This window comes from Mandrillus leucophaeus, unplaced genomic scaffold (genome assembly GCF_000951045.1).
Source record: "Mandrillus leucophaeus isolate KB7577 unplaced genomic scaffold, Mleu.le_1.0 Scaffold36, whole genome shotgun sequence".
NCBI lineage: Eukaryota > Metazoa > Chordata > Mammalia > Primates > Cercopithecidae > Mandrillus > Mandrillus leucophaeus.
In genome coordinates this window covers 7,043,157-7,057,218 of record NW_012103809.1, presented here as the reverse complement: position 1 = coordinate 7,057,218, position 14,062 = coordinate 7,043,157, and the positions used below count along the sequence as shown (strand labels likewise).

Genomic DNA, 14,062 nt, shown 5'->3' with positions numbered 1-14,062 from the left:
GATCTCGGCTCACTGCAACCTCTGCCTCTCGGGTTCACGCCATTCTCCTGCCTCAGCCTCCCAAGTAGCTGGGACCACAGGTGCCCGCCACTATGCCTGGCTAATTTTTTGTATTTTTACTAGAGACAGGGTTTCACCGTGTTAACCAGGATGGTCTCGATCTCCTGACCTTGTGATCTGCCCACCTCAGCCTCCCAGAGTGCTGGGATTACAGGCGTGAGCCACCACGCTGGCCTGTGTTAATTTTTTAAAAATGAATTGTCATTTTTCTAAAAACAATGCAGTCATTCAAGATAAGTGACTATAGAAGTGAACAAATCTATCAGCCTGACTCTTCCCTTAACAAAGCTGTGTTACCCGGGTGAGCATAGAGTGCCTTCGGACATGAGATCGCTGAAGGTAGAGGGCCCCAGGCAGCAGGTGATCTCCTGTTCCTTAACTCTTTTGTTTGCTCGTGGCTGGATTTTATTTCAACCCACTAGCCTACTTTCCTCAGGTGCTGAGTTGCTCACCTGAGCTCCTCATTATCTTTTCTCCCTGCCAGGTCACATGGGGAGGTCCTTGCAGGCAGACATTTTTACTAGAATAGCAGCCATCAGTAGAAAAGCTATTCTCACTTCACAATTAATGTTTTTTTTAAGCAAAATGTGCCCCTCCTCAAAGTTCCACTGGGAACCACAAGGAGGAACAAGGGGAAGCTTTTCCCTCGATGCCCAAGATAAGGAGCTTGCTATATTGTGCGGAAAATTGAGTTAGGCAAAGCGAGACAATTGGAACTAGGTCCTGCCCTAAGAAGGAAAGGAAATTAACCTTTGCCTGTCATAGCCTGGCCCAAGGTCACATTCAGTTGTGTTCTGATCAGGCAGCGGCTATTGCCTGAGCCGGAGAGATAAGATGTCAGTTCATAAAGACTGTCTTTGTGGAGGACAGATGCTACCGTGGCCAAGCTCTCCGCCACGTTCTTCTGCAGTGTGTAGTAGGGAAGGGCACATTTCTCACATACCTTCACCAGAGTATAATTTTCTGGGAGCAAAGCCAAGTGCTCCCACCTTTGGGTGCTGACCCAAGAAGAGATATTCTATGAACTTCTGCTCTTTGGTTGGGCAATCACCGAGAGTCCGTTGGGTGAGTACCAGGAGGAGGGTGGTTGAGATGGAGTCACCCTATTTATTTCATCACCGTCTACATTAAACAAAGGGTTTGTGTTTGCAATTCTCTTCTGATGAAATCCAGTGGCTCAAGAAAAGCCATCTGACTGAGGCCTGTTGTAACAGTTGATCCTCTGAGCCCCATTTGATCTTAATTTTACTCCAAGTTTGCTACATAGAACCTCAAAACTGGGCAGATGATGATGTTTGAACAAAATCCCATTCCTGCTTTTGATTCAAAGATAAGCCCTTTGAACTTGGCCATCTTAGGCAATTTTCTCGGCCATTGTAACAGGGTGTTTTGAAGACATTCCCTAGAGACATAACAAAGGGCTCTATTTTAATGTCATCCTTTATTCCAACTGTCTGGGCCATTCCGGTCAAGGAGTGCTGCTCTGTGCCAGCCTGGGAGTAGGCAGCATACAGAAGGAAGTGGCGACAAAGAAAGGCGAGGAGGAATATGTAGTCTCCAAGGTCCAGGAGCTGGTAGGGATGTAAGATTCTTCATCAATAAGAAAGGTAGGAAGAGCTGAGGCTGGCTTTTCAATGTGAAAGCCAAATGGTGGGGTCATCTATTTTAAGGGTATCCTCCTTTCTTCTCTTCAGCAGATAGACCCCAAGCATGCAATTTCAGCTGCAGTAACCCAGATCCAAAATAAAAACTTCTACCTCCCATAGCAGTCCCTCTGTAAGCAGTCTGGCAGCTCTATAGTGTCTGGGATCCAGGATTCTCTGTCTTGTGCCACCATCCCTAGAGTATTGTTTTTGCCTACATGGCCTAATATGGCCTCACACTTGTCACACAGGAAAAGGGAAATGGAGGGTGCACCATGGGAAGTTTACACAGCTCTTCCATTCACATCCCATTGGGCAGAACTTAGTCACATGGCCACACTTAATGGCAAGGGAAACTGAGAAATGGAGTTTTTTATTCTTGGCAACCATGGGTCTAGCTGAAATGAGTGGTTCTGCTGCTGGAGAAGAAGGAGAGAACTGACAAGGGGAGAGGAAGGACAGCCAGAGGTCTTTATACTTGCTATCACACTGTGTACAAAATGCCAACATGGGGATAAACACAGGCAGCCAACCAGAACAGGACTGTCAAAGAAGGCTTCCCAATCACCTACTGTCAGACATTTTAAAGGCCCAGTGGATGACAGTCCACTTTCTTAAACCCCAGTTTCAGCTGGACCTGTATTTCCCCTTCTTTGTCAGGGTAACTGAATTTGGAAGTTGAGGTTTGATGAGCTACTCTAGATCTTTGCACTTAGCATCAAGTAAGGATATGGAAAATATTCCTGGAAGCATGAATTTAAAGCAAATAGAATTCTTCTCTTCTCACTCTCGATTGTGCTCTTGCTCTCTTCTTTCTGCCCTCCCCTCCTGTCTGTTTAGGATTAAGGAGTTGTACGGTCCTAACATGAATACAGGTGCCCTTTCTGAAGCCGTGTTACCTTGTGCTTGTAGAGCGCTTGCAGGCTTTGCACAAGCTGTCCTTCAGAGGGTTTCAGGGCAGGGGCCCGGGGAGGAGGGGTGGTACAGAGAGCTCTTATGTAATGTGGTAAACAAACAGCAAACGGGCGTTTCATTTTCCATTAGCCAGAGAGGCATTTTATTTCCACTAGAAATGGGAGCAGACGTGAAAGCAATTAGTGTTAGTGGGTTTACAGTGACGTCCCTGGAGCCAGCAAAATCCTGGGGCCAGATGTCTGTACTTTACTGGTTCCTTGTTCCGAGAACATTCGTGGGTTCTTTCCACCCCTGCCCATCTCCACCTCCTGCCAAAAGGACCCAAAATATCACAGTTTGGAGAACATAATATTCCCTGAATAGCAGAGGCAGGAGGCCTGTTCTTTAGAGATAGAGGATGCTGCCTCAGAAGTTGAGGTGGGGAGGCCAAGAATGAAAGGAAAATCCTTGCCAGTTTCCCCAGATTCCTTCTGGCCCTGGAACCCTTCAAGCCACTGATGAGTTGAGGCCGGGGCTTGAAAGTATCTGTCAGGAGTGGCAGTCTCTCAATCCCGTCATGTATGCTGCTTTGTTCACTTTGTCTTCAACTCTGGCCCCATCCCACCCACGATACACATAGAGTGGGAAAGACGAAGGAGAAACAGCAGCAAAAATAGAAGCCGTGAATGTCCTTCCCTCCTCCTCTATGCTGGACGAATATGATCTAAGTTTCATTCTATCTCAAGCTTTACCATAGCCATGGTCACCAGCATGACCACCAAAGCCCTAGAATCTGCCACTTACGTGTTTTCTAAAGTAGAGGTTCTCTTCCTGTGTAACCTCACATCTTCTTTCAAGGCCTCATACTGGATGATTTATCACTGGTCATCTCAATCTGTGCTGTCCCATTCAGAGCCACTAGCCGCTTGTTGGCTATCAGCACTTGAGCCAGTCCAAATTAAGATGTGCTGTAAATATAAAACATACACTGGATTTCAAATACTTCATTTGAAAGAGAAACGTTTATACTGATTACATGTTAATACAATTTTGGATATATTGGGTTAAGGAAAATATATTATTAAAATTAATTCCACCTGTTTTTTCCCCTTAATTAACATAGCTCTTAGAAAATTTAGAACTATGCAGGTGGCTTGTATTTGCAGCTTGTATTTTTCTCCTATTGGGAAACTACTGGTCTATGTTATCTTTTAAAATATTTTAGTGCTTTTTTAAGTTATGGAAAATATTTAAATGACCTTTTAAAAACTTTCTAAAGCTTGAAAAGACTTCGAAAGAAAAGAAGAGGCTCTGTAAACCTTTATAAGAGGAAAGTTGGATAGCCAACAAAGAGATTTCCTAGCATTTGAGATAGAGTCTAGAAACTTAATCACCTTCAGGGACCAGGTAATGATGTAAGGTGAGATGGGGTTGAGGATAGACAACAGAGAATGGTGGGGCTTGTGGTGCACTGGGGAGAGAGGTACCCTATATAGAGGCATTTAAATTCAAAAATTTTTAAACACATTTTTTGCCCCATAAAGCAATGGTGGAATTTGACCCAAAGGTGGAATTTGGCACAGAGGACTTTAGCATGTTATTCTTGGAACCTTTAAAAGCAAACTATTTTACATGGCAGATCCCATGAAAATTACTCATGCAGACAACTCAAACCAGGTTTTGTAAACGAGAATTTTCCTCTTTACATCTTGAAATGACATTACCTTAAATTTTGCATCCAAGTCTGCATGCAGGCTCCACTGTGTAGTTCACATGTTCTTTTGCTAAGAGCATGGCTAACCTTTAACCCACACCAAGTTTCTGTTCTGGGAGATGCTGGGATAGTGTTGCCTCATTTAGTTCTTGTAACACCCTTTTGAGGCTGGTGGTATCTTCATTTTTACTGAGGCTCAAGGAAATGAAGCCACACACTTGGCCATAGCAAGAAAGTGGCAGAACTGAGGTTCAAGCTCACGTATTCCACATACTACAGTTGTAATCCAAAGGATTTACAAAACTTCATCATACACATTGTCTCACTTGATCCTTAGAAGAATTTTATGAAAGGCAGGAACCTTAGGCGAGTTCCTCAGTCTTCCTGGCTGGCTGCAGTTTCCCTCAATTCTAAGAAGGGGCTGGATTAGATGACTGCTTGATGAGTCCACGGCTTTGTGACTTCCTAGTGCAAGAAAAGGCCAAGCCTGGGTCAGACTTGGACCCTTGGGACCCCTTAAATTGTTCCCCATCTCAGAATATTTTGCAAACTCTTTTCTGGTAATTTTCTATGTGCATTAAAATGATAGTCAATATTTTAGACATCACAGAAATATATTACAAGTTTCATTTAAAATTAGGCTGATTTTAAACTATTGTTGTTTACTTTTTAACTTTTAAAAATATATAAACATTCAAACATTTTGATATTAATATTTCATCTGTAACTTCCCAATTTTTTCCTGCCAAAAATGCCATGTATTCACAGAGTTGTACAACCATCTCCATAATCAATTTTAGAACATTTCATCACCCTAGAAATAAACCATATATCTGTTAGTAATCACTCTTCCAACATCCTTCCACTGCAACCTTAGGCAACCACTAATTTTTCTGTTTGGATACATTTGCCTGTTCTAGAGATTTTATGTAAATGAAACCATAAAATAAGTGGTCTTTTGTGAGACTTCTTTCACGTGTCATAATATTTTCAAGGTTCATCCATGTTGCAGCATGTATCAGTACTTCATTCCTTTTATGACTGAATATATTTCATCCTATGGCTATACAGTCCTGTAACAAATAACAATGTTTCAGTTAATGATGGACCATATATATAATGGTGGTCTCATAGTATTATAATATAATTTTTAGTATACATTTTTACAGATACACGAGTACTTACCCCTGTGTTATAATTGCCTACAGTATTTAGTACAATAATGTGCTATACAGCTTTGTAGCCTAGGAGCAATAGGCTGTACCATATAGCCTAGGTATATGGTAAGCACATAAAAACCTACCATCAGGCTGGGCACAGTGGCTCATGCCTGTAATCCTGGCACTTTGGGAGGCCGAGGCAGGCGGATCACCTAAGGTCAGGAGTTTGAGACCAGCCTGGCCAACATGGCGAAACCCCGTCTCTACTAAAAATACAAAAATTATCCGGGTGTGGTGGTGCTTGCCTGTAATCCCAGCTACTCAGGAGGCTGAGGCGGGAGAATCGTTTGAACCCAGGAGGTAGAGGTTGCAGTGAGTTGAAATTGCACCACTGCGCTCCAACCTGGGCGACAGAGCGAGACTCCATCTCAAAAAACAAAAACATACACACGCAAAAAAAGTACAGAAAAACAAAACAAAGCAAAAAAACCTACCATTTAGGTTTGCGTAAGTACACTCTATAATGTTTGCACAGCAAAATCGCCTAATGATGCATATCACAGAACATATTCCCATGAGAAAATGATGCATGACTGTACCACCTTTTGTTTGTTCATCAGTTAATGGACGTTTGGGTGGTTTCCACCTTTTGGCTGTAGTGAACAGTGCTACTATGAATATTTATGTACAAGTATTTGTTTGAGTACCTTTCTTCCTTTCTTTTGGCTGTATACTTAGGATTGGCATTGCTGGGTCATATGGTCACTCTATGATTAACTTTTTGAGGAGCTGCCAGGATGTTTTTCAAAGTGACTACACCATTGTACGTTCTTATGAGCAGTGTTTGAGGGTTCCAATTACTCTACAACCATGCCAACACTTTTTATTTTCTATCTTTTTTATTATAGTCATCCTAATGGGTATAAAGTAGCATCTTATTGTGGTTTAGATTTGCATTTCCCTAAAGACTAATGACGTTGAGCATCTTTTCATATGCTTATTGGCCATTTATATGCCCTCTTTGGAGAAATGTCCATTCAGATCCTGTCTCATTTTTTATTTGAGTTGTCTTCTTCTTATTGAATTGTTAAATTATTTACATGTTATAGATAACGTTTTTCTTCTCACATCTGTGATTTGCAAATATATTTTACCATTCAGTCGGTGGTTTTATATCTTGATGATGTCCTCTAAAGTACAGTGTTTTGTTTTGATGAAGTTCAAGTTATGTATATTATATATAGTCACTTGTCTTTTGGTATTATATCTAGAGAAGGCTTTGCCTAAACCCGAGATGTCAAAGTTTTACTCCTGTGTTTCCTTTGAAGAGTTTTATAGTTTTAGCGTTTACATTTAGGCTTTGATCCATATTGAGTTAATTTTTGCCTATGATATGAGGTAGGCCTCCAACTTCATTTTTTTGCATGTGGATAGCCAGTTATTCTAGCACCACTTGTTAAAAAGACTATTCTTTTCCCATTGAATTTTTTTGGCACTTTTGTTGAAAATCTGTTGATCATAAGATAAAATTTATTTCTGACCTCTTAATTAACTCTTCTCATTGATCTATTTGTTCATCCTTATGCCAGTAGTACACCATTGTGATTACTGTAGCTTTGAGGTAAGTTTTGAAATCATGAAGTGTAAAAGTAGTCTTCCTGCTGCTTTTAAAGAGGATACTCTTTCAAGATGATGTTTGCTATTCTGGGATCCTAGCATTTTCATGTGAATTGTAGGACCAGCTTGTGAATTTCTACATAAAAAGCAGCTGGAATTTTGGTAGCAGTTGTTTTGACTCTGTAGGTCAATTTGGATAATATTACTGTCTTGTCAATATTGGGTTTTCTGATCCATGGATACAGGATGTCATTCCAGTTATTAAGATCTTCTTTAATTTTTTTCAAATATATATTTTAATTTTCATAGTACATATTACACTTCTTAAATGTATTTCTAAGTATTCTGTTTGATACTGTTGTAAATGGACTTGTTTTCTGAATTCATATTCAGATTGTTCATTTTTCTGCAAAATTTTAAAGTAAATAGTGCCCCATTATCCATAAATACTTATATGACTTTCCATCTGTAAATACCATAGCTAGAATCTCTAATTAATAAGGACTGGTTCCTTCCCTTTTTCCCTTTTTCTCTTCCCTTCCCTTCCCTTTCCACTACTGGACCCGTGACAATTAACAAGAATTCCCTGCTCTCATCTACTATGCGGCTCAGATTCAGATATCCTGGATTATCTATAAAATGTCTTCTCGTGGTTGGTCTTCTGCAATAGGGATCCAAACAGGCCCACACCTTATACCTGGCAATCAGACCTTTCAAGTCTCCTCCATTTTCTAAGAGCCCCTCTTTTTTCCTTCTTGTGCTTTAAGGGTTTAAATTCATATTATTCGAGTGCAATGAGTCTGTCACCTCACATAGGCTAACATCTGTGGTCAGACATCCTCCTTAAATGGATCTCAGCTCTCTCGCACCTCACTTCATAGAAAGGAATTTGAAACATAGACTTACGGTCTTCATAAGAGTGTGATGCTGTTGTTGGCTCTCCAGGCACCTGTTGAGGGGAAGTAATCCTTGCTGAGGATACTGACAGAACATCATTGTTTCCTGTCCCCACCCCCTATACTTGAGAGTCAGTGACTAATAGTTATAAAGAATGGTGGAGAGGACTCTTGTGCCTCTTTCTTTAATAGGGTGGAGAACCAGTGTCTCCTGCCCCACAAAACAGTTTGTCATTCAGGGCCTCCTGTGTTCCCTCACCATCTTTACTCTCAGTTACCCGACATGGTGTTCTCTCTGGTCTCCCAAGACTCTTCCCTCTTGCTTTAAAATGTTCATCTGCATGTGAGACATAAGTCTGTGACTAGGGTCAAAGCAGAGCTTAAAAGTGGAAAGATTCTCCCACTTTTATGTTTTTTTCTATTGGCAGCACTTCATTCTGATGAAATGTGTGCTCTTTTGATCACTGTCTGCTTTCGAATTACTCCTAAATTAAATTGTTCTCAGGAGGAGTACGACATCCGAAATATCTTTTTATTGAGTATGACCAGTCACCAACCCATCAACACAGAGGTGCCTTGGAGCTGGAGTGGGATCTTGGTGGCTCCCGCTGTGGTAGCCACCAACTCTTCAAGTTGCTGGACTTTGGAGAGATAGGAAGGGTTCCTGGATAATGGAGACATATTCAGGCATCTCAGGGCAGTGGCTGCTTACCAACTGATAAATAGATATCTTAACATTTATCCCACTTCCAATGTGACTGCCATTGTGCTGGCTGAATCCCTGCCCAGTCCTGCATGTCTTAATGTGTTGGCCTGCACTATGTCTATTTTAGAGCTTTTGCCATCCAGGAAGTCTTTACTTTCTCTTCAATGTATCAGGAAGCCAGAGACCTCTTTAAAAATAAAATAAAATCAGTATCCCCACAGTTTTATAGATTAAAACAGCTTCTCAGTGACTGTGTGACCACGTGGAGGATCTTAGGAGAAAAAAATGATGTATTGGCCTCCCCAAAAGGGAGCACCCCTCAGAGACATCAGGTCACCCTTCTCTTTCTCCCTGCTACTTTTGTTGAGGTAATTTACATGCAATAAAATGTACCTATTTTAAATGTTGTATAGCTTTGTGAGTTTTGGTAAATGTATATACCTGTGCAATGCCACTGCAATTTCAAGATATGGAAAGTTTCATCATTCCAGATAGTTGCCTGAGTTGACTTTTTGGTGCATTCTCTACCCTCCCAGCCTGAGCCTCTGTCCCAGTCCTGGTAACCACTGCTGTGCTTTCTGCCATGATAGCTCGCTTTGCCTATTTCACAATTGCAGATAAATAGAGTGCCTGCGTCCTTTTGCCTCTGGCTTCTTTTCACTTCGCATACCATTTCTGAGATTTCTCCAGATTGTTTGCAGGTCTCAGTAGTTCATTTATCTTTACTGCTGAGTAGTATTCTATTTTATGAAGGTATCACGATTTATTTATCTATTCAGCTGCTGTTGGATGTTGAGTCGTTGCCAGTTTCTGGCAATTGTAAATACAACTGCAAGGAACATTCACATTTGGTTCTTTTGTGTAGATACATGTTTTCATTTCTGTCTGGTAAATTTCTAGGAGTGGAATTGCTGAGCTTTAGAGTAAGCCTTTGTTTTGCTTTATTAAGAATCTGTCTTGCTGAGCGCCATGGCTTGCACCTATAATCCCAGCACTTTGGGAGGCCAATCACTTGAGTCCAGGAGTTCGAGACCAGCCTGGAGAACATGGAAAAACTCTGTCTCTACACCCCCCCACCACCCCCGCCATCCCCACATTAATCCAGGCATGGTGGTATGCTTCTGGAAGCTGAGGTGAGAGAATCACCTGAGTCCAGGAGGTCAAGGCTGAGGTGAGCTTTGATCACGCCACTGCACTCCAGCCTGGGTGACATAGTGAGACCCTGTCTCAGGACAAAACAAAAAAACCTGTTTTCCAAAGTGGTAAAGTGCTTGTCTAGCACCTGCCTTTTAAGTGCCCAGTGTTACTGTAACTGGCTTATGATTTGTGCTAGAAGAAATAACAATAATGAGTCAAATCAACTGGTGTCTGTGGCACCCTTGTCAATAGAGAGCTTTCAAAAGCAACTGAGTCCCTGGATGTCTCCCCCACCTCCTGCTCTGGGATGCTGCTTCGTGGTGGCCACTGGCTGGCCTGAGCCCTGACCTGCAGGAAAGTGGAGTCGCCGTTTATTGAGAAGACCAGGAGGCTGAGCAGGCGGCAGTGAGGTGCTGATGGCTCAACAGAGCCCCTCTCTGCCCGCAGGCAGCTGGGATCCTAAATTACCTCCTTTCTGAGTCCAGGAAATCCCATTAATCAAAACTAAACACCCGATGTGAGCTCCTTGGATGCTGCATTTGAGCACTGGGGTGCACATTCTGGGTTAAATATACAAAATAGGTGTTTAAGGACAGAGGAGCAATTTTTTTTAGAAACAATGTTTTATTCAGGTAAATTTACATACTGTGAAATAAGCAGATAGTAAGTGTATACTTTAATGAGCTTTGCTAAATACATACACTCAAATCACCACCAATCAAGATTTGGAACATTTCAAAAGGATAAACTTGAAATGGAGGTCTTACTTGGTCTTGTATAAGCATTTTCCTGATCCCTGCTAAGGAAGTGAGCCTCGTAACAGAACCAAGTTAGGTGTCTGTGAATGCTGTTAACAGTAACAACTGACTAATATGTGCAAGGCATGTACATACCTGATCTCATTTTATCCTGAGAACAGCCCTAGGAGGTAATAGTTCTCATTGCCATTTTGAAGATGAGGAAGCCGAGGCCCAGAGCAGTCACTGACGTAGTACATAACATAATCTGTGGCATAGTGCAGTAACTGACATGAAACAGCTCGTGCTGGCAGCCCCCGGAGTCAAACCCAGCAGTAGAGGCTCCAGGCTTGCCCTTTCCCCTCTACGCAGCCTCTCAGACTTCCTTCTGCAATAGCAGTTAAGGACAGGGGAAGCAAGACGCATACTTTGGAAGATAGAGGGAGTATCTGGGGATGTGGCCTGTAGTCGGAAACGTCTTCTTTTAAAAATTAATGCAAAATTTGTTTTCAGTTCCAAATGTGCCAGTGTTTATTTTCATATAAAATGTGTTACACTTACAAAGGTTTGCCCCTGCCCCCATTCAAATTGTTAGTAATAGAATGTGCCAGGATAATGCCACGTGGGCTGTGTGTTATTCCTGGTATGCCCACTGCAAGACACCACCATCTTCTGCTCATTCCTAAGACTGACTTGGTATTTGGCCAAATATTTGTCCCGTTCCCCACCCTGCTCTCCTGTTTTGCATCGGCTTCTAATGTGGAAGCAGGTGGAGGCAAATGTCTGCCCTCCCAGGTGGTAGCAGGGCCTTCTGTTCTCCCCAGTGGGCCAGCCCCTGGATTTTATGATGCAAGGCTGGGCCTCCACCCTTCCAGGTTATGGCAGAGGCTGCCCCAGAGATGATAGAGGGCCTAGAGGTGAAAGAGGAAGTGAAAAGTGAAGATGCAGATCACTTTCTCACGGCAGGCCCCAGTCCTCAAATGGAGAGACAAGGGGCCTGAGCTGGATACCGCTTTTCATTTTGAGGGTGGCTTCACATTTGGATCTTTTGTGTAGACATAGGTTTCATTTCTCTTTGGTAAATTCCTAGGAGTGGAATTGCTGGGCTTTAGAGTAAGACTTTGTTTTACTTTATTAAAAATCTGTCTTGCTGGGTGCCATGGCTTGCACCTGTAATCCCAGCACTTTGGGAGGCCAAGGCAGGCCAATCAGTCCAGGAGTTCGAGACCACTGTGGGCGCCCACAGTGCGTCTGCTTCTGCTCTGGGTGCTCTTGTGCCTTCTCTGAGCACTGTCTCCAACATCTGGCTTCTCTGTGGCTCTGAAGGTGTCAATCACTGCACACCTGTGATTGCCACCACTCAGGAAGCCCTACCTTCCTCCTGGGAAGTAAATACCCCTTCCTCTGACTTGAAACATCCCCAGGTATATGAGTTTCCTTTGCTGTTGTAACAAATTGTCACAGATGTAGTGGCTTAAAACAATACAGATTATTCTCTTCACAGTTGTAGAGGTAGAAAGTCTAAACTCAGTGTGCTGGCAGGGCTGTGTTCTTGCTGGAAGCTTCTGGAAAGAATCCATACCCTTGTCTTTTCCAGCTTCTAGAAGCTGCCTTGGCTCATTACCCCTTTCTCAAGTCCCTCCCACCTCTTGCTTCCAGGGCACATCTCCTATGACCCATTCTGATCTCCTGCCTCCTTGTAAGGGTGGTACGCTTACATCCCACCCACCTGGCTAATCCAGGATAATCCTCTAGCTCATGATCCTTAACTTCATCCCACCTACAAAGTCTCTTTTGCCATTCTATAAGAAAACATTCGCAGGCTCTGGGGATCAGGATGTTGACATTCAGTCTGCCACACAGGGGTACTCAGAATCCTTGGCACCAGCTCCTAGGAAAAGGCCACCTGCCCTGTAGGTGATGATGTTATGGGCACAGCTCTCTGTGACTCAGTGTGGCACTCACTTCAAGAGGTGCACTGGAAGGCACATGGCCCCTCAGACCCAAGTTCAAATCCTGACCCAATTATTAGCTCTGTTGACCTGGCACAGATTAAATATGCTATCTCAGAGCCTCCATTTTCTGATCCATAAGATGGAGGTAGAGGTCTGCAGGGAAGATTGAAGATAAAGCATCTAGTACTGTTGCTGGCAAATAGTAGGTGCTCAGCAAATGATGGCTATAGTTGTTTGGAGGATTTCTAGTGAGCTGCATAGAAGCAGAAGTGACACTGTTTCTCAGCTTAGTTTGCATGGGTAATTACATGGTTACTAAAAACAAACAAATGAAACATGTAAATGCTGTTCCCCAGGCCTCCAAATTCTAAAACCCAGAGCTACAAGTTTGGAAAGGGCAGATGACAGTGACCTGCAAGGATGACATTCCTACATCCCCGTCTGCCTGCCTTCTGCTCGTCCCAGGCTCAGATCCCCCATGTCCCCCATGGAGTGAACAAAGCACAGCTAGACTAGAATTGTGCCAGTGCCCTGGACCGGGACTACCACGGCCTGAGTGGGACTCTCAGAGGCAGGTCCTCAGCTTCTGTGCTCATGGCTGGGAACTAACTGGTGCACGGTGGAGTGGCCGTAGCGTTGATGCCAAGGAAATTTCTTCAGTGGGAACAAAGACCAGGGAACTCATAAAGCCTCTGGGCTCTTTATCTCAAGTGGAAAGGGGCTAACATTTCTGACTGAGTACTCACAGCCAGTTACTTTACATAAGTTATCTTGATTTGATCCATCAGGATATTGCTGTCTACATTTTACTGATGAGGAAGCTGGAGCACCAAGAGCTTAACTCCCTTATCTGAGCTCACACAGCTAGGAAGGGTCTGGCATCTGTCCAACCAGCCTATGACACAGCAGTATCTGAATTTCTGGCTAATTTACAAATCTCTATTGTATTGCAAGAAAGGAAAAACAAGATTCCCTTATCAGAGGCAAGGCAATGATATATGAGTTTTATCGGGTGGTTTATAGGCTCTTTATCATGGATCCATTGCCTCTTGGGAGATGGCCATGCCAAGGCCATGGCTGTCATGCTGATGGATGTGCCATTCCTTGTTTAATCCAGCCTGCCCTTCTCTCCTGAAACATTAGCCCCCATTTCCGATCTAAAGTACATTGTAAGGGTATATTTTTTCATTTTTAAATACAAATTTTAATTTTATCTGTGTATTTTTGAACTGGCAATGTAGTCACCTTGTTCAAAATTAAAATAAGCCTGGGCAACATAGCAAAGCCACAGTCTCTACGAGAAAAAAGAAAGAAACCCAGCCAGGCACAGTGGCTCACACCTGTAATCTCAACGCTTTGAGAGGCTAAAGTCGGGGGATTCTTTGAGGCCAAGAGTTCAAGACCAGCCAGGGAAACACAGTGAGACTCTATCTCTACAAAAATTTTTAAAAATTAGCCAGGTATGAAAGGCTGGGCATGGTGGCTCATGCCTGTAATCCCAGCACTTTGGGAGGCCCAGGTGGGTGGATCACTTGAGGCCAGG

The 14,062-nt window shown here is 43.0% G+C and overlaps 1 protein-coding gene across 3 annotated transcripts in view; it reads left to right on the top strand.

The window, feature by feature from the left end:
• Positions 1–14,062, top strand: part of GFOD1 (glucose-fructose oxidoreductase domain containing 1) — a 155,099-nt gene that overhangs the window by 86,680 nt on the left and 54,357 nt on the right. Inside the window, exon 1 of one of the 3 annotated variants that reach the window (XM_011989676.1) lies at positions 902–1,129. The exons of the other annotated variants lie outside the window; for them this stretch is intronic. Coding sequence (XP_011845066.1) covers positions 1,081–1,129 — 49 coding nt within the window. The 5' untranslated portion in view covers positions 902–1,080. Of the gene's footprint in view, positions 1–901; positions 1,130–14,062 lie in introns of those variants that run through there. 3 annotated transcript variants of the gene reach the window in all.